Here is a 24,959-nt window from a genome sequence, read left to right as displayed (position 1 = left end):
ATAATAAGACTAGCAAAAAAGCAACAGGCTTTTAAATTTAAAGATCCTAAAATATGCCCACGTCATCAATTCTATAGCTTTTCGATGGCTTTGGTTGCCCACATCTTCATATTAGAGTTTTTTCAATAATTGGAGCTCATGTTTGTATGAACAAAAGTATAAAGAAAAAAATATCTTAAGTCTAACGTACGAAATAGAAGGCATTAATAATTGCAAAACACAAAATGTTAGGATAATTCATTAGGCATACTAAACCTTAGATACTTAGCATGCATAGAGCGAGATTTTATATTTTTTTTATGAAGATCTAACTTGTTCCATAAAAAAACATAAAGTTGAAGGAGCAAAAGAAAAGAAAACACTATTAGTTTAGATTAAAAGCATCTATTAAAAAATAAAGATGCCAATAGGGGTGGCCGCTTTGCCATGATGGGATCAAAACTTAGAAAAATGAATGAGTGAAAGAAGAAGGGGCATCATTATTGGTATAGGAAAAGGGATTTGAGAGTCTGAAAAAAAAGACCTGATAGATTTAGGGTTTTTAGTTTAAGTATATATGTTTTAAAGCTAAAATAGTAATTTCCTAATTCCAACATCGTGTACCCAACATTAAATTATCATAACTTTCTCATTCGGTGTTAGAATTAAGTGATTTTTATATTATGAAAAGCTTAAAGAGTCTAGATTCTAATGAATCTAGTTTCACTTAAAATTTCAGAGTATTTAGATGGTATGCTAAAAACACTAAAGTAATTTAGATTTTTGGACATGCTTTATATTTTTGTTATATCTTATTGAATACTAATCATATTTGAGCTTATAATATATCAAAAGAAGAGGAATTGAATTCTTTTTCGAATAATAAAAAGTTTATCCAATAAGTCATAGTATTTAAAAGTTATAGGGCTAAAAATCAAACTATTAATTTTAAAGTAAGAATTTGCCAAATGGTTTTAAGATCAACTTTGATGCATAAGTATCCCATCAATTATCATTTTTCCAATAATTACCAAAGTTTAAATTAATTTTAAATGTGCAAAAACATTTAAAAACCTATTTTATTAAGTGAAAAATTTTTGGGCTCATAGAATTCTCTAACAAACACCTATAGGTTATCCCTAAGTATTCTTATACTTTAACATAAGAGATCGATTACTTATTTTATTAATAAGAAGGAGTAACATGTATCAGTATTTTAACATTGTTGATATTTTATCTCAATAAAATAATGACCAATAATAATTTAAGTATATAGAGCCTCACAAGGCTACATTCGGACATCTTAGTTCAAAACAATTTCTTAAAGAAGTTAAACTTCTCAATGCAAGTTTCCTTGTTCAAAAATTCTTGGATGTTTAGGACTATATTTTAAGCATTCTTGGTTTCATGCAACTTTTGAAGCTTAAGAGACATGTTTGCTAGCATTACATATATATGCTTACGTGAGATTATCCATACGAATTCTATATGTTTTTCTTGCCTCATTAGAGGCATCGACATTGGGTGCTTTAGGAATAAGATATTCGAGAACATGTGCTTTTTTTATCTTGTGTAAGCGTAATCTTTATATTACAAAATCAATCAATAAAGTTTTGGCAAGTGAGTTTGTTAGCATCAAGTATGCTATGTAGTTACATATTACTAGCCATGATGATTTATATCCCATCTAAACCAAAACAAATATAAATATATGTTGCAAATGATAATAATTAGATAAGATTTTAAATTTTAAATAATTATTCTCACTGTTTTGTCAAAATAATAGCCCTTTCCTATTATTTTCATAAATTTAACACTTAAATCTCTTAGTAAGTTATGACCCTTTCATCCTAACATGACCCTAAGGTAGCTCCAAATGACATGATGAAAGTATTTAGATAGGTAACATAGTTTACCAATTCTACCACTATACAACTCCTAGATCAGTTAGATGACAACTTGTTGTCTAAATGCATTATATACATTTTGCCTAACCATTACCATTAACATCATATAGTTCAATGGTAACACATCTTAATTGTATAACATTAGTTGAGTAAAACCCACCTCTATAACTTAAATATATTTTTGTAAAAGTTTAGCTCTGAGGTAGCTCAAGTAATCTTTCAATTAAAATAACTTTGATTATCTTGTTATGGTGGTAGAAGAAAAATTTTTTTATACAATGCATGTGACTTAATATTGTAATAAGGGGTTTTTTATTAAGTCGTACTTTAGGTCTCATTCAAATATCATTACATGCATAGCATTTATCACAATCATATATCATATATAAACATTAAAAATAAATCTATCTTATGCCAACTACTATGATGATTATTGACTTTTTCTAATTCTAATTCCCATAAGCCATAAAGAGAATTAGATGGTTAAATCTTAGGAATTGAAAACAAATAATATCATATCTCGTTGTAGTAAACCCTATGGTTCTAAACCTTAACGCCATAATTCTTCCTTTGTATAATCTCGTTTCTTTCCCTCTTTAGTGCCATGAATCTTCATCTTGATCTTGTAATAATTCTATTCTAATCCTAGTTCTATAACATAAATAATTTTTACATTGCTTTATCAAAAATCTCAAGTTACATTCAAAGAGAGTAAAGTAAGAAAAGAATTTTACAGCCTGATAATAAAGAAAGATAAGGTGGGTTCTTAAAGGCTATTTCAAAAATACCAAATGAAAAACATTCATCCAAGTATTCAACCATTCATGCATTCCCTAATCAGACTGAGATCTTAATCTATAATCATCTTCATGCATACACAATGATATAATGTCATTGTCACTTGGTGATCTTATGTGATATTTGTCACTTGGTGATCTTATGTGATATTTAAAGTAAAGCACATATTATGTTTCAATTCAAATAATTTAGCAATCCTCCTTGATTAAATAACATAATGTTCTTGAAAACACTAATCAAAACATTTAAAAAAAAAACATCTTTAATCCAATTAGGGTTTCCATTAATTTTCAGTCCTCTTAATTTAGTTCCTCAAAATTTAGGTTTTCAATTTTGGAATAAAATCATGCAAAACACAAATGCTTTATAAACATTTAAGGAAATTCATGAAAAATCAACCATTTAGAAACTTTAATTTCCTTTTGAACCATTTCAGTAAGTTGTCATTTTATGAGAGTTACCATTTTAGAAAATTACTTTCACTTTCAGTACAAGCTTCCTAATTCGGTCATGAATCATATTCATAACATGGTCTTGACCTAAACAACCTGACCTTCACATTTATTAGTTGTCTATTTTCAAATTTGGAAACTTATTTCACAATTTAAGTCTAACTAGAAGTTTTAATTCAACTAGGAAACTCTTTCTTTCTTTATTAAATTACCTTAGAATTTTTTCAAAAATGAAACACCCTAAAACCAATGTATATAGCCAACCTTAAACTAATTTATAGCCATGACAGCCACCTTAAACTAAAGACAATAATTGCCTTTAGGTTTATTATAAACAAACTATTTTTAAAGGCAAACAATTTGGGCAATAAGCTTATTTGCCTTTAAATCAAAATTTTCATGGATAAATGTCATATGAGTCATTATATTTAATGATATTTACCTTTAATTAACATATTATTTTTAATTAAAAAATATAATTAACATAACAATTTATAGTGACTTTTTTATATGTCTTTTTGCCTCTAAAAAATTTTGTTACTAATAATAAAAATATTAAATACAAAAATAATGAAAAAAATACCACTTCTTTTCTATCTTTAATATTTGTTTTCCTTGTCAATCTATAAACTCTTAGAGACAGAATTTTAAGTCTTTCATTTAGGACTTTTTAAAAAGAGAAAAAAAATTGGTCACAAGCATCAATATACAATGGGATTCTCATCTTATCCCACCATTTCCATTTTTTTTTCTAGATAGTTGTCTAATCTACCATCACTTAGGAGGAAATAGCAAATAGTTACAATCACATTCTCTTGAAATCACACTAAACTTTTTCATCAAAAACAAAAAAATTGTTAAGACTTTTATGGGTGGTTTACCTACTTTTACTTGTCCTTTAGTACTCTCCAATTGTAGATTATTGAAGACTTTGAAAAATTAGTGGAGAAATGAAGACTTTTTAGGACTACAATAAACGTAAAGAATTAGGATTTTTTTTCTTCCTTTTCGAAAAGGTAATTTTACTTAATGAAACCATGAAATTTTTAACAATTTATTTAAATAAAAGATAAATTGTACCTTTTTGTATTCTTTTCCTAAAGATTGTAACTTTATCATGTATTGTCAAGTTAGGGTTTTTTTGTAGCATAACAGACATATGCCTCAAATTTATCATTCAGGATTGTAAGTAGTAGCTCTGTCATGTTATATTAGTTTGTTAAATTCTCTTAATTTATTATTAGTAGTTATGGATCTAAGTAAATACTAACATAAGTACAAAAAACAATACCTACCTTTTCACCTTCTCATTGAAAGTAAATCATTTATATATTAATTTTACATAAAACTAAACAATAATAAAATTTAAGTGCCAAATTCTAATATAATAATACTTTAAGTTAGATGGTTTATGATACATTTTTATAAGTTATAAAAAATTGTTGAACTGGTATGATAAAGCCAACAAATTGTTACATTATTAATGTTTAAAAGCACTAAAAAGTGAACACTAATGGAAAATAAACACAAACTTTAGGATTTTATGACACCTTAGTATATCTTATATTTTACACTTTTTAATATAAGATAATGTTGTTTATAGATTAAAGTTTATAAATTCAATAATATAATCATTTTTAATCACTACAAATCAATCTTTTTTTATAATAATTAATTAACATGCTTTTTGGTAAAGCAATTGATAATTAATATCTAGGCCTCCAATATTTTTATTCTAAAAAGTAATACTTATTAAATTTATTTTATATTTATAATTGCATGTGTGGTAGGAAATTCTCATAGATAGAAGCTTGATACAAAGATCAAGAATTGACAAAAAATATTTTTTAGGAATGACTAAATTTTTTATTTGACTTTCTTTAGAGCTAACCGCAACAATAAGATATTATGCCTATATAAGAATTGTTCAATGGGTTCTAATTGACTACCAAAAAAGTATATAATCATTTGGTGCGTTATGGATTTACAATGGATATACCCATTGAATGTTGCATTGAAAAAGTTTCTCATCTCATGTAATTGGTTCTAATAGTGATTCTATACAAAATGATAGTGGTCAGTATCATGATAAGGGAAATTTGGTACATTATATGGTAATAGGAGATCACTCATACACATTAATAGATGAGCCAAATGCATAAGTTGAACAAATTTTTAGGTTGATTGAAGAAGGTCAAAAGGAGTTTTAATTATTAGTGAATGACAATTCCATATTTTATAATTAGTCATTAACACTTCATTTTCTTTCATCACCAATGGCTTTTCAGTCTAACCAAATAAGATATATTTTATATAATAACATATTATAATTTAGTGAAAAGATAAATTTATCTTAATTTATCAAATGGTTGCTATGGATAATATTGGTTGTAACATATTAAATTAAATCATTTCTAGTGACATTTATAATATTTCTATAAAATAATATCCTTTTCATGGTATTTTATGAAAACATATTCTAATGAAAGTGCTTCTTTGTTAATATATACCTTTAAGTTGGATGATATGATATTTTTTTTACTCAACATTTGATATTTCACTTATTCTCATCAAAATCCAAGAATAATTAGTCACATCAAATTGAAGTAATAAATAATTATTTTATGTATGCTTGCTTATCTTAAATAATGAATAAACATATATTCCTTCTGTCCCATTTTCTTTGTTGTTTTTTTTTTTTTTATGTGCCAAAATTATGTCCTATTTTATTTTTTGAACATTTAAAACTCTTAACTTTTTATATTTTAAAATTATTTTATGATTTTTTTTTTACTTTTTGACATTAAAAATCATGAAACTTTAATTTTATAAAAAAATTTAAAATTTAATATTAAATACATTAAAATTAAAACTTTTTCTTAAACTCTGTAGAAGTCAATACATGATAAATAATATAGGATGGAGAGAGTATTTCTTTATTGACGTTGGGTCATAATTCTTGTTATCGTTGCAATTCTATAGCTTTATAATCACTTAACATCAATGACCCAAGAGTCGAGTCAAGTAACTACTACACTTATATTTTTAATTGTATAATTTCCCAATATTTAAAAAGTTATTAGAATTATGTTAATCTAAGCTTATTTACTTAATTAAAGTTTTATTATGTAAGGAATATTATCCCTTTTATTGAAAAGTATTAAGGATCACATAAATGATATAACTAAAGGAACACTAATTAGTAAGGATCTTATTAGTCAAGTGGGAGGGCAACAATTAGGTCCCAATTTTTTTTGACATATATATTGAAATACCTTTGAATAGGATGAACCTTTAATAAAACTATATCAAAATTATAAAAATTTTGAAGATACTGTTAAGACAATTGTTATGTGGTATTCTTGTTTGGTAAGTTAAATAATTAATTAAATTTCTTTAGATTAGAAAAATATTTAATAAAAATTTGAAAACTGACCATATATATGTGAAGTATATAATAAAAAAAATTATAGTTTGACTTATGCTAGTTTTATTTGCTTGTTATTTTGAAAATAAATGACTAATAACTTTTGCGATCAAGAAGTCAAGTTGAATGCTTGGAAAAATATAGTTTTACTATGTTCTGGAGCATTTGCTATGTGTTAAGAGGAAGAATCTTTGGACAATCACTATGTTGAAACTTTTAATTTATATCTTTTTTCATATTAGACATTACAATTTAAATACTATGTTCCTTTGGTGGTGGGTTTTTTAATTAATTAAATTAATTTTTTACTTTATTCGATTTCTGTATGTGGTCCTTTCAGTTTGATTAAATTTTGTTTGATGAACATTTAAAATAATTTGGCTATTAATATATATATATATATGTGAGAATGTACAATTCATGTAATACATTTTATATGGGTAATAACAACTAAAAAAAGAATAATATATTTAGAGGCAAATGTTGAAGTCTCAAAATTATTTATATAATAGTATTATAATTGTTGTTATTTATAACTGTTGATAATTTTTTTTACCTTAAAATCTAATTTAGATTCAATTTTAATTTACTCCAAATCTAAAACCAAAGACACAAGCATGTGTCTCTAAAGATGATAATTAAAAACCAATAAATTTTCTTCTAAATGGTGGTATTAGTAGGGTGGGCAACCCAACCTAACTCGTCTTTGGCGGATTTCGACCCGACCCTATAGGGTTGATTTTTTTTTTTTGAAAATCAAATTTCAGGTTGGGTCAGGTAACGCTAAAGAAAGGTCAAGTTCGAGTTTTAGACAAACCTGACCTGACCCGACCCAATATTATATAAAAATAATTTTTAAATTAATTTTTTATTTATATATATTTATATAATTATATATTTAAATATTTATATTTAAAAATAATATTTTATATTTTAAAAAATAATATTTTATTAATTTCGGATCAGGTCGGGTTCAGATTTAGGTGTTAAAAAATTAAAAAATTTAGGTCGGGTCGAGTTTGGGTTTGACAGGTATAAAATCGGATCGGTTCGAGGCGAGAAAAACCCGTCCTAATCTGACCCGTTGCCATCCCTAGGTATTAGAGACAAATAGATAAATGCTATAAACAATTCTTAAAGACATATAATATTTGCTTTTGTATGTCCAATTAGAGGCATATTTTCATTTGTCTCTAATAAGTTGCTAAATATAAAGTATCTATAATAGATTAAATGCCTTTAAATCATTTAGACACAAATAATTAAGTTTTTAAGAGTAATATATTTGCCTTAAAATGTTTTTTTTTAATAGTAATTTTCAGATACAAAGTAATTTAAGCATCCTATGCTACCACATTTCACTCCAATTTTGCCTTCAATTCCTCAACCAATTATGAATCATATTCATGAATTCAAAACTGTTAGAAAATTTCAATAAGTGTGCAAAACTCTTAAGCATAAAATCATGAAGTACAAAGAAGCCATAATCGAAAACAACAAGGTAGGCCAATTCATGAAGTAAAATAATGTTTTTTTTTAATCAAATCATGGTTTTTATGAACTATTCTTTATAGAACTTGTTCAAATAGGAATTCACATACAATGAAGGATAAAATTTTGTACTTTGTGAACAAAACATATAAGAAATATAACAACAAATACAGTGACAAAAATTGATTAACAAATCTTGAGAAACTCTATGTTTGTGGTTCAAACTTTGATATTTCATGTCCAGTTAGTTCAATTGATCAAATCAACTTTTAAACATGATTTAAACATCTTTAAAAGATTATTAAATAACGAAATTGCATGCTATCCGTTGTTAGAAAAAATTCATTTGAAAAGAACATGTTTGCCAATAATGCTAAATCACCACACAATTTAATCCTATTAAGTATTTCCAAGAATAAAGCTTGCAAATCAAAAGCAAAAGAACAAACTTAGCTTGAATACCATCATTGGGAGTGTTTTAGCATCATGGATAACAATTATTATGAGAACATATTCAAAGTGTATGTTCCCTAGTGCGAATTAGTTGGCTAATGGACATATCACTAGGTTGCACCAAATAACTATATTTTAGTGATTAAAAAGTTTTCCTTCATCATTAGCATGAGGATTTTAGTTATTAAGATACTAATTGGATGAAGATCATGAAACATAATAGCCTTACAAAGTAATAGTAAGGGGTTACAATTACGAAATCCTTATGAATTAAAAACATATTCCTAAATTCATTCATAGTTAATGTATTATTGAGATAAGGCATTAACAATGCTTAAAGACTAGTACATATTAAGCCTCTTTACTAATGAAATAAATAAAAAATTTCATAGGTTAAAGGTATGAGAATACTTGGAGATAATATATAGGTGCTTGTTAGAGAACAATTTCACTAAACATGACTTTGTATATGAACTCCATTTGGTATTTTCACTCAAGCGTCTAAGAAAATATTCTCATGTGTTAGCGTATAATTAATTATTTGACTTGAGACACCAGGTCATCTTGTATATGAATCACCATACTTTGATTTCACCACGCCCCTTACTTTGATTTCACCTCTACAGAGGCGCCTGATATCTAAAAAGTATGTTTTTAGGTATGGTGTTAAGTATATGAAGATGGATAAATGATCAAGAAAAGATCCAACACCTCAAGTGATATGGAAGGATATATCTCATTTGTTCTTAACTCTAGTTGACTTTTAAAGACTTTGGCCAAAGCGTGTTGATGAATGTAGAAGAAAAAGTTTCTTGCTAAGTTCATGCATGTTGACTAAAAGTTACAAAAGTTAATATGAAAGGTGCTCATGAGTTGATACTATACCGTGCTCATGCATTTTCAGGATATATGGTGAAAGGACTAAATTATACTGATAGACTGAATATTGAAAGGTTAGGTCAAGATTATCATGACTTTCTAATTTTTTTGTCGTTATGATGCATTGCTAGATATTACGTGTATTTTATTTATTCAGCTACATTACTTAGTACATGTGATGCATGAACATGTTAATTGTGATCTTATATTGCCAAGACATACATCCCAACACATGTATCATATGTATAAAGAAAACACAGTGAAATAAAATAAACAATAAAAGCTGAGAAATTTTAGGATCATAATTGTATTTATGCTTGTAATTTAAACTTTAGTAAAGACACATCTAATTAGAATCATTCCAACACTCAAATATCTCATAATCTTAAATGAAGCAGCCTTTGGTTGTTTTTGAAAATCAAAAAGAGATTAAGACTTAAGCTACTTAGGTGTTTGACCTTCAATGGTAATCCACATAACAACTCGTCAAAACTTTCTCAATAAAGGATTCTAATTTTGTTTTAGCAAGCTTTGATTTCACAAATCAAGTTGAAATAGTTGCTTTCTTAGCCAATAACATCAAGGTATCAATGAGAAGGATGGAAACAACTTTTCTCAAAATATAACATAAGTTGTTATCAAACCCAAAGAAATTAGGGTTTTTACAGAAAGAAATTAGGGTTTTTACAGCAAGTCACCAGTTGTCTCACAATCTTGCAATTCTCAATTGCCTTATAACTTGTGTTCTATTTGGCTAAAGACATAAGAGGTATATTTATAATCCTTTTCAATTTTAGCCTTATCACTTAAAGATATAATGTTTACATTTTTTTAATTAAGTCTTTAAAGACTTAAATCTTAACTCCTATCGATTTTCATTTCTATCAATTAAGTCCAACTTAATTGAGTAATCCCAATTTAATTAGGTAATGTTAGCTTATATGTTTAACTCATTAGGCTTTCAATATATTGGCAAAGAATATAATATCAAATTAATTAAGAATGACCGCCATATATTTATAGATCATTAGCAGAATCAAGCAATGTATCATGATCACCCAAATATTGAAAAGTTAAGATAGTCTTGACCTAACCTTTCAATGTTCAATCTATTAGTGTAATTCGATTCTTCAATCATATATCTCAAAAAGCTATGAGTATGGTGTAGTGTTTACTCAAAAAAAATTTCATATTAGTTCTTGCAACTTTTAGTTAGCATGTATAAAATTAGCATGAAATTGTTTCATCCAAATTCATCAATATGTTTTGGCCAATGACTTTGTAAGTTAACTAAAGCCAAGAAAAAAATAAGATATATCCCATCATATCACTTAGAGTGATAGATTTTCTTTTGACCATTCATCCACCTTCATATGATTTAAGCCATACCCAAAAAATCTTTTGTAGGCATCGAGCCCCTTGATCCTTAGAGGTGAAATCAAAAAAGGCATCAAGCCTTATCAAGCCCCATCAAGTCCTTTGATGCATAAAGGTGAAATAAAAAAAATATAATGATTCACATATAAGATGACTTGGCGCCTCAAGTTTATGAACTACTTACACGATTAACACATGAAAACATTTTCATAAACACTTAAGTGAAATACTAATTGGAGTTTGCATAGTAGGTCATTTTTAGTGAACTTGTTCACTAATAAGCATCCATATATTATCCTCAAATATGTCCATACTTTAACCCATGAGATCAGTTACTTACTTTATAAGTAACAAGGCTTGACATGCATAAGTTTGTAAGCATTGTTCATACTCTATCTCAATAATACATTAACTAGGAACAATTTAGGTGCACAACTTTAATGCATAAGGATCTCACAATTGTAACTTTTTACACTTCCTTTCCAAGGCCATTATGTTTCATGGGATTCATCGAATTAGCACTTTAATAATTATTTATCCTCATGCTATTGATTAAGGAAAACCTTTTAATCATTAAAACAAACTAATTGATGGAAGTTAATTATATGTCCATTTGCAAATTGGTTGGCTTTAAGATAATACTCTCTACATTAATAAAAAAAATAGTGATTTTGTGCAACTATGATATATGTCCTCTTGACAAATCAAATTGGCTCTAGGGTACATATACCAACACTTGTCAATTGTAAAACTAGAACCCAGATATTTTACTTTTAAAATTTTAAGAATTTTAATTTATGTAAGAAGCAGATTTGAGCTTTTAAGTAAAGCTATAAATCAAAACTTCTTTCGAAATACTAATTTTAGCAACAAGTATTCAATAAAGAATTTTTACATTTTCACTGTACTATTCAATAATTCACAAAATTATAAAAAGGGGTATATTATTTCACATAATTTTATTTTGTCCATTTTTCTATTGAATTCATCTGTATTTATTATTATAATTAACAAAAATATCTATTTATTTTATTTATAATACTATCAATTATTTTTTTCAAGATTCTAAAATATTTTTATATTAAGTTTGTTCAGCTTTATTTAGCTTTTTTGAATAATAGTTTTAGCTCTACTTCAACAATAGTTCTTATAAAAGGCTTAACGAGGACAACAACCTTAAGACTTTAAAAACACTAATTATTGATATTTAAATAATAATAATAATAATATATGATGTAACTGAATACTTTTGTCCTCTTACCATAATCAACATGTTTACTACTATTATTCTTATATAAGACCTTTAATTCATTAATCATCATATATTAAATTTAAGACTACTTTAGGAAATATTAAAAAGAAACAATTGATAAACATTTTTTTAGAAACAATATAAAACGTTTATAATTAGATTTGTTCAAAGGTTGGGCTACATGTACAAATCTAAATATTTTCTTTTTATATTTGAGAGGGTTTGAGCAAACATTTTAAACCCATTAATTAGTTTGGTTAAACAATAATTTTCAAAATTCTTTTAAATACCTAATCCTACGTAAAATAATTTTCAAAATTCTTTTAAATACTTAATCCTACGTAAAATAATTTTCAAAATTCTTTTAAATACCTAATCTTACCTAAAAAAATTTATTTAAAAAATGGGACAAGTTGATGCTGGATCTAAAGTTATTTTAGCTAGATATAACCTAAAAATTGCCTTATTGTTCTTTTCCCTCCCCTCATTCCCTCTCTCTCATCTTTATAATCTATTATTTTAAATTTTTTAAATTCTTTCTGCTTATCTTCTATCCTTCCAAGAAAATATTTTATAAAATAGTTGCATCATGTCAGTTTATATCCCATTCCAATAATTTAATGCCATTTCTTCTTTTATAACATGTCATTTGCCTAGTATTTTTCTAAAATTTCTTTCCTAAAAAAATTTCTACCAACCAACATGTCACTACTTTTGAGAAAGCGTTAACCCACCATCGTTATCTTTTTCTATCATCACTAACTCTCTCCTCCACAATTCAAAACTGCATGTATAGTCAAAACTATGAACTACTTGAATGATAAGAAAAGTTCACTAACCCATAACCATCTAAAGCCATAAACCTATGAAAATTAAATCAAAGTGCTTTTTCTTAAAAAATTTCTTATAGGTTGGGTTTTAATTAAATTATTTTAAAAGGTAAATGTTTATAAATAGTTGCTGATTGTTATTGTGTTGTTGATTGATTTGGGGTTGAATTTTTTCCTTCAATCAAGTTATGATTGTTTTTTACCAATATCCATAACATATTTGACTTTTTGTTTCAATAAAGATATAATGTCCACAACATATTTGATTTTTTATCTTACTAAAGTTATAAGTTTTACTTTTGAAAAAAAATAACAATGATGATTTATTAATAACAAAATACTTAGCTAAAAAGTGCATGATTGTTATGGGAAAAAGTTACTTACTAATCATAATAATTTCCAACTTCTTCAATGAAGCATTCCAATTTAGAGTGTAACCATGTCTCCAATTCCTTTAACACTAAAGGGTTTAATGGTTAGATCATTGAGAATCATGTTTAGAGATTTTTTTTCATATTATGATGATTGGCTCCATAAAAAATAGCGATGGATTATCAATAAAACACTAGTAGATAAACACTAGGTGTTGGGAGATTTTTACGAAAAATTTTAGAAAATGATGTGATAACCAACATGCAAAAATTTGCTGAATTAGCATTAAATTAGAATGGAACATAAACTAGCATGATATAACTATTTCATAAAATAATTTCTTTTATCTTTACACTTTTTTTAATCAATAGTGCAAAACTGTTTAAAATCAATACTATTATATATAAAAAGGATCCCTTAATAATCCTGATATTGACAACTATTTTTTTTTATTTTTTTTAATGGTAAAGAGTATGTCAACCTTAGTGATGGAAGAGAACTATCAAACCAAAAACAAAAGAGTCCAACACATTTCAATGGCTCTATTTTCTTTATTCTTTCTCTCTTTTTTCTCTGCCATGTTCTTTGTTTTTCTTTTCAACTTCACACATGAATTCTTTTCTTCTTCTAGAATCGAGCTTACTCATTTTTGTCTTCATAAACTTTACAAGTGATTAACATACTCTTTCTTCAAATCAAAAAGTCATCACCATAGAACGAGGCACAAACGTCAAGCTCATTAATGCTCTGCTTTAAACTTTTATCTCTTTTGTTTCTTTTCTTTGAATTTTTTTATTTTCTTTTCTTTGAATTCTTTTTATGATTGATGATTTTGGTATTACAAACTTGAATTTTGTACAAGAAAGGGAGAAGATCATACTAAAAAAGATTGAATTGGGGAGAACAGATTAGAAACTGCCAAAGCTAATAAGTAATTAGAGAAAAAGAAACTAGCGATGTTAAGTAAGCAATTAAGCTACTATGTAACAGTATGAGTCTGAGCAACATGCATGATTTGTTCAGTTTTTTTATTAGAAAAGATTATACCTCTTCCTTCATTTGGTTAGGTGAGTTATCCAAGAATATAATAATACTACTACTTACTGAATAATCACTTTTTTCTTTTCTTTTGAAATTTCACACTTTGGTTATATTTTTTTTTAGCTATTTAGAATTTGGAATTCTCTTACGAAGTTTGCATGTTGTTTTATTTTTATTTAAAATAGTGTAATGGTAGTATTATTTGTGATTGTCTTTGTGTATTTTTAAGTTTAATGAGACTTTGTTTTGTTACATGTAATGTGGTGTAATTTGTTTGAGTTCTCTTCTTTTTTATGTTGCATGTTATTTTCGTTTAGTTTAAAAGTTGTATTGTTCTTTGACAAGAAGCCAGTTACTATTTTTGGTATTATGTAAATTTACTTTTTAATTTTTCAAAATGTTTAATTTAACCTTTGTTTGTTTATTATATATGAGTCTATAATGAGTCAACTTTGTTTTGTGTAATTTTAGTAATCCAAAGGAGATCCCATAAAGTGAGACCAAAGCTGAATACATAGTTCAATTAATTGGAATGTTCACTAACAAATACATAGTTCAATTAATTGGAATGTTCACTAACAAAAAATGGTCGCAACACATTTGAAGGTATTTTGTTATTTGTTCATTTGTCTTTGTATTTTTTATTTATTTTATGTTATTTTTCATACATGATTTTGTTTGAATTATGATTTATTAATGCCCTGTACCATTTTTGATCTATTTCTTTGGAATAATCTTTTATGTAATGCAAAAGGATAATTTTATTTATAAACTCTTCAACTAGAATGGTTAAGGTTCTTTGCTTTGAATTGTATTAAACTTAAATACGATTTATCTCACATAAATTGATTATCAGGGTGGTGCTAAGAAAGTAATCATCTCAACCTTTATCAAGGATGCTCTCATGTTTATTGTAGGTGTTAATGAAAAAGAATACAAGTTAGGATACAACATCATTTCCAACACTAGCTGTACTATTAACTACCTTGTACCCCTCACCAAGGTTTATCTTTGATGGTTATTCTTAAGTGACTTGATCTTTATTCTTGAAATTATCTTGATAATTTTACCATGAGTTACAAGTCATTCATGACAAATTCAACATTGTTCAGGGTCTTATGATAATTGTTCATTCAATTACTTATAAGATTTACAACTATATTCTTACACAGTTAATTAACTTAGTCTATTTTGTGTATTAATTGTGTTATTTTTTTCTTACTCAACTATCTAAAAACTATGGATGGTCCACCATTAAAGGACTTGAGAGGACGAAGAAATGCTTCATTTAACATCATTCCTATCAGTATTGAAGCTGCTAAGGTAAGAACTGTGTCTAGATTATAGCTTTACAAAGTTCATAAGAACTCTTACTTTTATTTCATAATTATCATTCTCATATTTTCTAGAGATTAATTTCTGCTAAGAATTTTGTTCATTGCAAAACAGAAAAATAATTAGTTCAATGAATTCTTTTTTCCACAAATATACATATAGGACCATAGTTTTGGTAGGTTAGGTTGTTTTTTCTTGGTATCTTTCACCATATCAACATCCAATGTTAATATTTTTTGGGATGAATTTTATTTTTTCACTAGGTTATTAGAAAAGTGCTTCTACTTTGAATGAAAAATTAATTGGAAAAGCTTTTCTGTATTTTCATTATTGATGTTTTAATGGTTGGCCTCATAGTAAGACTGGAAAAGCTAGCCTCTTATGAAAAAATCAAAGCTGCTATCAAGTAAGAAAGTTTTTTTAGTTGTACTTTAAAGTGTGCCCCTATTGAAGTTTTTTTTATTTTTTGCAAGAGTTGTTGAAGATTATTTTCGGATTAGGTTGAAGTTTGATTTTCTATTTTGTTTCAGTGTTTATCTTGGTTATGTTTTTTTTTGGGATTGTATGTTAGTTTTGTTTATTTTGATGAATTTTGGTTATACAATGAATTTGTTATTTAATTTATCTTCGGTTGTCTATGATTTTGTATATGTTGGTTTCTTTTTACATGAATCGAAATGGCTTTGTTTTTAATTATGAGATCATATTTTTTTGTAGGTATAATTAGAGATATTAGGTACATTTTTTCTCTTTCTAATTTTTTTACAGTTATAGTTTGAGATCTTAGGTGCATTTTTTTGGTAGGTATAGTTGGAGATATTAGGCATATTATTTTCTTTTAAAAATGAGGGGGACCGACTACAAATTTAAATGGCAACAAGATGCCAATCACTTTTCATTAATAAATCATATTGATCATTATCTATATATCTCTTCTAGCCCCATCCAAAACACGTCCTTACAACTCCATGTGTAGGGGTTGTTTATACTATTTTTTGACTTTTGATTTGGATGCTTCCTTAGAATTGTCACCATTTAATCTCTTTTTTTTTTTGTAATTTCTAACTTCTAATTAGTTGATTTCTTTATGCTTTCTTGCTTTCAATGTGTATATATATGTACTTTGTATATAAAGTTAAAATACTAATAATCGATCATCTTTTTCTCTTGACCCTTAAATCTTTATGAATTTTATTTCATTATTTTATTCATTACAAAATTCACATGTTAATTTAGATTTAAATTTTAATTACACTAGATTGAATAATAACAAGTAATTGAAATTCGACATTAAAAGTCTTACATAACATGAATATGGATAAACAATCCAAGTATTCTATTGTTAGGTAAGTTTAAGTACATGCGGTTTCATTCTCATGACATGTAGATACAACCATTTCCCTTTTCTTTTACTGTTAATTTAAAAATGTTGAAAACAAAAAAAAAAAAATTTATAACAATACTATAACATTATGATGTTGCAAGGTTTGCATGTTGTTTTATTTTATTTAAAATGGTGTAAGGGTTACATTATTTGGGATGGGTTTCATGTTAAAAGACATATGACTTTGTATGTAACTGGTGCTTCTATGTGCAATCACTTTTTTTTTCATGATACAAGTCGTGCTAAATATTTGTACATTTGTAAGTTAATGGACTCATAAATTCATTCAATTATAGATAAAAAAAAATAAGGGAAGAGTATGGCAAGCTAAACCAAATGGAGATGAGCATATGGGAATGTTGTGAACTTCTTAATGATGTAATTGATAAGATGACTTTGTTGAGCTTCAGATTGAACACTTGTTGCAAATAGCTGAGGCCATTAGAAAAGACTATTCTGATGAGGATTAGCTGTATCTGACAGGCCTTATCCATCGTATATTTAAGACTTTTATTTTTTGAGAGTCATACTTAAGACCCATGTTTCATAATTTGCAAAATTGTGTATTGTTAACTACTGCTCTGTTTCTTTTATGGGGTTTAAACCTTGGAAAGGTTCTTCATCATAACTTTGGAGAGCTTCCTCAGTAGGCTATTATAGGTGAGTGTCATTTGCTACATCTACAATAGTTTATATATTGTATTGATAAAAAAATGATAAATGTCATCCTCTAATTAACCAATCATATTTCTAATTTCTAATCATGATCCATGGTGTTATAGATGAGACATATCTTGTTGGATATGCTTTTGACAAATCAATTGTTCACCATAAGGTAATTATTTTAAACTTCTATATAAAAAAAAAAAAAAGTTTACAAACAACTCATTGCTTTGAAAATTCTAACAAAGTCTTTGCATCTTACAATTTCTAATTCTATTATGTTGTTGGCACAATATTTTAAGGAATATCCTGATTATCACAACTTTGTTTACAACACTAAATATGGAATGTACTCTGAGGGATGTGGACTTAATAATGTGATGATGTCATGGAGCCATAATGACTACATGTATATGGTATCTCTCCCAATATATCTATGTCTAGGATATGAATTGGCAATGCCTTAATGATATCACTTTTAGCATCTATAATATGTTATAAGGCAAATTAATCTTGGAATCTTTATTCAAGTGGCCAAACAGAATTATACAACTTTGCCATAGTAGCTCTTTTCATTATCAGATACCATCCATTTATGGCAAGAAAAAAAATAATAAAAAGAAAGATCCAATTTTAAAATTTTTAATTCTTTGAAGATTAATTCAATTGCGATTTATATATTCAACTGAAGCATTTTATATTGCAGTGTTGCATAAGTCAAGAGCATACAAGCATCTAATGAATGAGGGGGATGTTGAGAATCTGAAATGGCTCGAAATATTCAAGTATGGTTTAATTACATTTATCTTGGAATCCAATCGAAATTCTAGACACATTAAGATTATGCATTACCTGATTCCTATCTAGTACTTAACTCTTTTCCCCACTTACAATTGTTCTACAAATATGACCTTTGTAGCAAGAGCAAAGTCCAGATTGATGTTGAAAAGATTAAGCCATTTTATGTCTTTCTCATTGAAAAGGTCAGAAGAACTTTAAGCTTTACTTGATTCCTAATCCTTATGATGTCCTACACAATTTGTTGTTAATATCAATGCAACTTTTGTGTAGTACTTCCCATCAAAGTTAAGATGGTGAATCTTGGTTCTTTCTGACTCGCCAATTTAACATCTTATAAGCTTGAACTTATTCGGTTTGTTTAATAACTCGTATTCATGATTCGGACAATGGTAGCAAATGCTTTGTATTAAGAGAACCCGCCTAATAAAATTTGACAATGATAAAAAATGGTAAGTAATATTATACGAGCCAAGTGGCAAGCTAGCCAAGTTGCATGATTGGAGTTATGAATGCAAGGTGTCATGAAGATAAATTCCAACAAAAAAAATCTAAAGATTAAAGCCCCAAGATCAAAGAATCCCAAAAAGGGGTTGTGCTTTACAAAATCCAATAAATAAAATTATTATTTGTATCCAATTTTACTTATTATGTTTTTAATAATTTTACTTATAGATAAATAAAGCTATTCAAAATTTATTATAACTTATAAAAATGGATAATAGATAAATATATAGAAGGTGATATAAAATAAAAATATAAAAAATGAGTGACAATTAAGAAAATAATATAATTACATGTATCATTCTAATTTTTAATTCAAATAAATATTAATTTAATAAAATATAAAAAAATTATCATAATAGACTTGGCGAAGCCAGACCTCCTTACTAATTATTAGATAAAAAAAAAAAAATCAGCCGAGCAGAAGCCCTATAAGTGAATGACAGGTGATAAATAATTGATCGTCGGCAAGAACATTGAAGATTGAATTTTGATCGCAAAAGTTAATCAATACGGTAAAGATCAAAGTGCCCTAAATAATTACGCAAAAATTCAATAGCCCACCATGGTGATGGCATGGCTTATGAGTGCCACCGGGGCTGCAAGTTGAGAGGACTCAGGCCATCCTTGTGTTTCGGGCCATTTGGCATTTGGAACGGGCTCATCCCCTGCCCCAATTGACCCCCTATCCACATCCAATGGTAGGGATTTTCGTTGGGAATATATCTTTTGTTCCAATAGCCGAACAGGAACACTGGAAAGAGCAGATATGGCATTCAAGTGAGCGTGTCTCAATATTTTAAGATTTCCATGCTTTAAATTTAGACAGAAAGGCCAAAGAGAGGAGTTCAAATAAGTTATGGCGTACTCTTCTCCTAATCCTTCTGCAATCCCACAGCGCCTCTCTTTCTTCTCAAAACCCTTCCCACCTCGCTGTAAGTTCTCTCTTTGTCTTAATATGTTAGTTATACATGTGAAATAAGTTAAGGATTTGAGCTATGGGCTGTTAAGAGCTCTGCATAACTTGCCATTTCCTTTCAAGGGAATTGGAGTTAGACTTTTGCCATGTTTTTTTCATTGCTCCTTATTTATCTGATGTCTGACGGTAGTTTCTCTTTGAATTTTATATTCATAGTTGTTTTGTATTGCACCTTCGGGCTAACCTTTTTACCCAAATTCTGAAACTTTGGATAGTTATTAAAAGTCTTTCCATTTTAGGTTCAATTTCAGAAAGATTTCTTATCCTTTATAACATTTGGGGACCTCTTATATATGAATAAGCTAACTACTGTAAGATACTCTAGCATTAGAATCTTAAGTATAATTCTTCTTTCTCAAGAGAATTCATGAAAGGTTTGGGGCAATAATATTTTTTCTATGAATTGGGTTGCTTCATGATGGTTTTGCATGAACCTTCATGTGAAATTTGGATGATTTGAGTGTGGATGTTAAAGATGGCTCCATTCTTTGCAACTGATAATGGGATTGAATGTAAAAGTAATTTCATGATATGAACATTTTGCATTGAACTCAGTGATAATGTAATACAATTTATTTGAAGGGAAACAAGCTGTATTTATCCATTCCTATTGGATTTTCCAATAAGCTCTGAATTGAGGTGGTGCATCTGTTGCTCCAAAGTGTGTATTTCTGTTTTTGTGGCTATTTTTAACAGCAAAATAAATATTTTAGAAATTGTCTTTCCTTGCTTTAAATGGCAGTAAACTCAAGTTCGGTTGGAGTTCAGGTAAGATCCAGTTTGGAAAATGAGAACTGTGCTCCAGGAGTTCCAAATGATTCATTGGAACCTGCTAAGAAAAAGGTTTCACTTCTTCTCTACTAACATCTAATTTGTTATTACTCCTCAGAGTCATGACAGCATATCAAAAACCAAAGAGTCCTCAAGCCTTTTTGAACTGCAGATTAGCACACGAAGGGTTGAAACCTCATTATTTGCAAAATACTTTATAGTCTTAATTTTAGGTTCCATTTTTTTGCTGCAGGGGGCCCAAGCATCAACATCACGGCGTTTTTGTCTTACATGTTTATGCTCTAGTCTAGCTTTGATCAGCAGTTCTGACACCTCTGTTTCAGTAGCTAATCCAATAGCTACAGATGGAAATGAAAGGGCTGTATGCCGGAATTGTGGGGGGAGTGGTGCTGTACTTTGTGAGTGTCACTTTTGCAATTTCTTTCATACTTATTTTTTCTACTCTGCTGGATGTTCTAACCATGTGAAACGTACATGTATATATCTTATAATCTTCTTTTAACCTGCTCTACTTATACTATCCTTTTCAAAAGGCAAAAATATTATGAATTCTTGATTATGTTTTACTGCCTGATTGCACATATAATCAAAAGATAGTGCAAAAGTCCTGGCACCATTGATTTGTATGCATTAAATAGTGGCACCTAACAATTTTGTTAGACTGGTTTATTTTGTTCTTTGTCCTACAAGAAGTAGATGTGGTTTTTTCATGTATTGTCCTTACTACATGGCTGACTGCCATGGGTCCATCTTATTTCAAATTCTATGATCTTTTTAGGGAAAGCGCTTTTTGAATGCATAGATTTTGGATTAACTTTAGTGTTTAAAGAGCTCAAAACCATACTTCTTGTAATTATTGATGACATTGAACTGTCTCTTCTGTTATTTGATATTGATAACTTGTTCTTTCTATTCATTGTCCAAATAAAGAACAAAAATCTTGCAAAGTTCAGAGTTAAGAATTTTGTGCAATTGTTGCTCCTCTTTCTGATTCAGAAGATGTTAATTTGCTCTTTATTTAGGTGATATGTGTGGTGGTACAGGAAAATGGAAAGCTCTCAACAGGAAACGTGCTAAGGATGTTTATGAGTTTACTGAATGTCCAAATTGTTATGGTAGGCACTCTTTTACTAATAGTACTTCTTAATTTGCTATATCAACCAAATGAATGTTAGCTAGTTTTTGTTTTTTTTTTTTTTTTGTTTTGAATTGCTATGCTGCTTGCATTGAGCATGCACAAACCTGAAGATTATTCCACATTGTGGTTGATCGCCTTGGGATACTTTTAAACTTCTCACAGATTGTATCATTATCTTTTTCGTTCAAAAATGATGTTAAATTATAAATGTGAAGTCATGTCAGTAACTCAGAATTTAGCTGGAATTTCATTTCTTATGATACTTGATGACAATTGAGCTGAACGCACACCTTCCCTGACCTAGTTACTGTTACAGCATAGAAGTTGGTTCCAAACACTGCATGCCGTGGCTAAATGTTATTAGTAATTGACCAATTCTATTGTGTTTGCATAGAAAAGACTCAATGTCTGTTTTATGTTTAGTCATATACTCAATATGTAGCTTGAGATTCTGAACTGTAACAGAACTTTCTTCTATTCAGCTATTTTCTTTCCCAAAGCGTCCACATTCAGTTTTTTATGACAATTGATCACTAGCTGCTGCTGTGAGCAGGTCGGGGGAAACTGGTGTGTCCTGTTTGTTTAGGTACTGGTTTACCAAATAATAAAGGTCTTCTAAGGAGGCCTGATGCGCGGAAATTGCTTGACAAGATGTACAATGGTCGACTTTTGCCAAATTCTTAAGTAAGTCCTTTTACTTTTTCATTAGACCCGTCATGCCTCTAGGCCCTAGCTCTTGTTGATGTTGGCATCATATTAATTTAGTTTAGAGCAATAATAGGTTACTTTATGAAGCTTCAAAAAATTTTCCAACTTGGTTTTGTTTTTACAGTACAAATTCGATAGATGTATCTATTATTTTGATCATTGTCTGACAGTTAGGAACTTTGATGCAATTTTTGTCAACAAGATGAATGAAACCAGATACAGTATATACAGTGATTGTTAGTCCAATTACCACAACAAAATTGAGAAGCTTTTACTCTATAGTATAGCTACAAAAGTGTATAAAGTTTTGATTGTCAAACAACTGCAATTTATTTGCTTTTTGTTTAATATGGGGAGGATCACATAAAATTGTTAGAACTTATTTTTGTTACACTGTTGGATTTGCAAAGTTATTTATATTTAAATGATATTATTAAGGCATCATTTTTGTTTTTTTTTTTTGTTTTATGTTTTCATTTTCATTTCTTAATAACCAAAAACGTGTTTTCAGAAAATGAGAACGAATTTTTTTTTTCCCATTGTTTGTAGAAATATGTTTCAGTCTGTTAGCTTTTTAGGTGAGATGGTGATCCAAGAAGGGGGGTGAATTGGATTTCTCCAAATTCTTTCCAAACAATAATTTCAATATAGTTGAATGGAAACTAAAACAATAAGCACTTTTGATGGAAATATAATGCAAACAATAACAATTAATGAACCTAAAATCAAATATAAATAATAATAAATTGTAATGAGATAGGGATAGAGAAATCAAACATAATAATTTATAGAGGTTCGGTCATTCTTCACAAGGCACTTACGTCTTCTCTCTTGGTTGTCCACGCCAATGCTTCAATCCACTAATTGAAGAAAAATTCTTATAAGATACAAATCTATCTTGTACTAAATCTCTATCTTTTTCTCAAAGCTTAGATAGCAACGTTTACCTTTACAATATCAAGAGAATGCCTCACATTTTGTTCTTTCCACCTTTGTATATCAAAGGTAATTTTGTAAACAATTGAACAATCTCTCTAAGGGTAAGTGTTTGCTAAGTTTAAGTACAAGAAAATGATGAATGAACAACAAATATAATTTGGATATAATAAATACAAAGATATGGACTTTGAAGCTCTAAAAGCTCTTGATTCTTTGAGATAATGAAAATATGACTTATTAGCTCTTGTTCTCTTGATTTATTAATCCTCTTGGTGTGTTGCAGTGTCCAATTTATAGAAAAATTGAAGAAGTATCCGTTGGGGAAGCTTGGAATGAAGAAATGCCCATTGGAATCATGAAAAAGTAGCTGTTGGTGTGCTTGCGCTAAAAATCGATCGATCCTAGGGGATCGATTGGTTCATGTTTTGAACCATTTTTCACTTGAAAATAACCTAACCAATCGATTCCTTTTTATAGGGGATTGATTGGTTAATGGGGTGATCGATCCCCTATGTGGGAGGATCGATCCCTTTTCTAGATTTTCAATCCTGAGAGCATTCTGTTTGAAAAAGCAATTGATCCCTTTTAGAGGGGATCGATCCTGTCTATGCTGGATGATAGTCTCCCGTTTTGCACTCTATTTATTAATTTGATCATATCTTGAGTTATATAAATCTAAATTATAAACCGTTTGAAGATTTAGAAACTATACTTAAAGGTCTTTCTATCCATATAAAGTTCATCACATTTTCACTGTGTACGAATTATAGTGAATTTTTAAATCTACTTTTTGTGCAATTTTTTTGACAACTGCAGTGTGTCTAGTAAAAATTCAAAATCTTTTCTTAAAAAATTTGAATTTTGATTTTGTTTGATCTATTAGAAAGTAGACTTAAAAAGCATTCCAATCATATAAATTCAAATATTAAAATTTTGTGAATTAATACAGAAAAATAAAATAAGTTCAATGTTGAAAAACTTTGTTATTGTAAAACAGCTTTCTTAAATTAATCTATTTCTCAAAATCAATATTGTCAAAATTGTATTAAGTTTAAAATAAATAAATTCACTTTAAAAACAAAATTTGGATTTTCATTTAAACTTAAATAAATAATCTTTAAAGATAGATTTGGTTTGAAAAATATGAAAACAAAAAAGATTTGTTTAAGCTTTGAAAATTATATTATTTATTTAGTACCAAAATATAAAATTTAAGAACATGTATTAAATAAATTTTTTTCAAAATCTTGATCAAGCTTATTTAGCTTAATGTTTTGTCATTTCAAAATAAAGATCAATCCAAGGCTAACAATCTCTCCCTTTTTGATATGACAAAACTTAAAGATAAATTTGCTTGATGAAAAAAACTTTCATTGAAATATTTAAGATTTAAAAAAATATTTTGGAAAGCTCCCCCTTAAACAATGAATGGTAAAACTTTCCCTTAATTTATGCATCTTA

General features: G+C 28.0%; 1 protein-coding gene and 1 pseudogene across 2 annotated transcripts; both read left to right on the top strand.

Moving 5' to 3' along the window:
• Positions 1 to 15,497: 15,497 nt before the first annotated feature.
• LOC111284332 (inositol oxygenase 1-like) lies at positions 15,498 to 18,738 on the top strand (annotated as a pseudogene).
• A 702-nt stretch (positions 18,739 to 19,440) lies between these two features.
• EDA3 (DnaJ/Hsp40 cysteine-rich domain superfamily protein) lies at positions 19,441 to 24,172 on the top strand. 2 transcript variants are annotated; one of them, XM_022876571.2, is made up of 6 exons: positions 19,441 to 19,877; positions 20,664 to 20,764; positions 20,946 to 21,111; positions 21,736 to 21,828; positions 22,405 to 22,535; positions 22,730 to 23,003. In XM_022876571.2, the coding sequence occupies exons 1-5, from the start codon at positions 19,802 to 19,804 to the stop codon at positions 22,533 to 22,535; spliced, it is 567 nt and encodes a 188-aa protein (XP_022732306.1). In that variant the 5' UTR covers positions 19,441 to 19,801; the 3' UTR covers positions 22,730 to 23,003. The 2 variants fall into 2 exon arrangements, with proteins under 2 accessions (XP_022732306.1, XP_022732305.1); XM_022876570.2 differs by lacking the exon at positions 22,730 to 23,003 and adding an exon at positions 23,782 to 24,172 and having other exon boundaries at positions 19,465 to 19,877.
• The last annotated feature ends 787 nt before the right edge of the window (positions 24,173 to 24,959 follow it).

The sequence above is a fragment of the Durio zibethinus genome, chromosome 6, assembly GCF_047325235.1.
Source record: "Durio zibethinus cultivar Kanyao isolate XHJ-2024 chromosome 6, ASM4732523v1, whole genome shotgun sequence".
Classification (NCBI taxonomy): Eukaryota; Viridiplantae; Streptophyta; class Magnoliopsida; order Malvales; family Malvaceae; genus Durio; species Durio zibethinus.
This window is presented reverse-complemented; position numbering and strand designations above follow the sequence as displayed.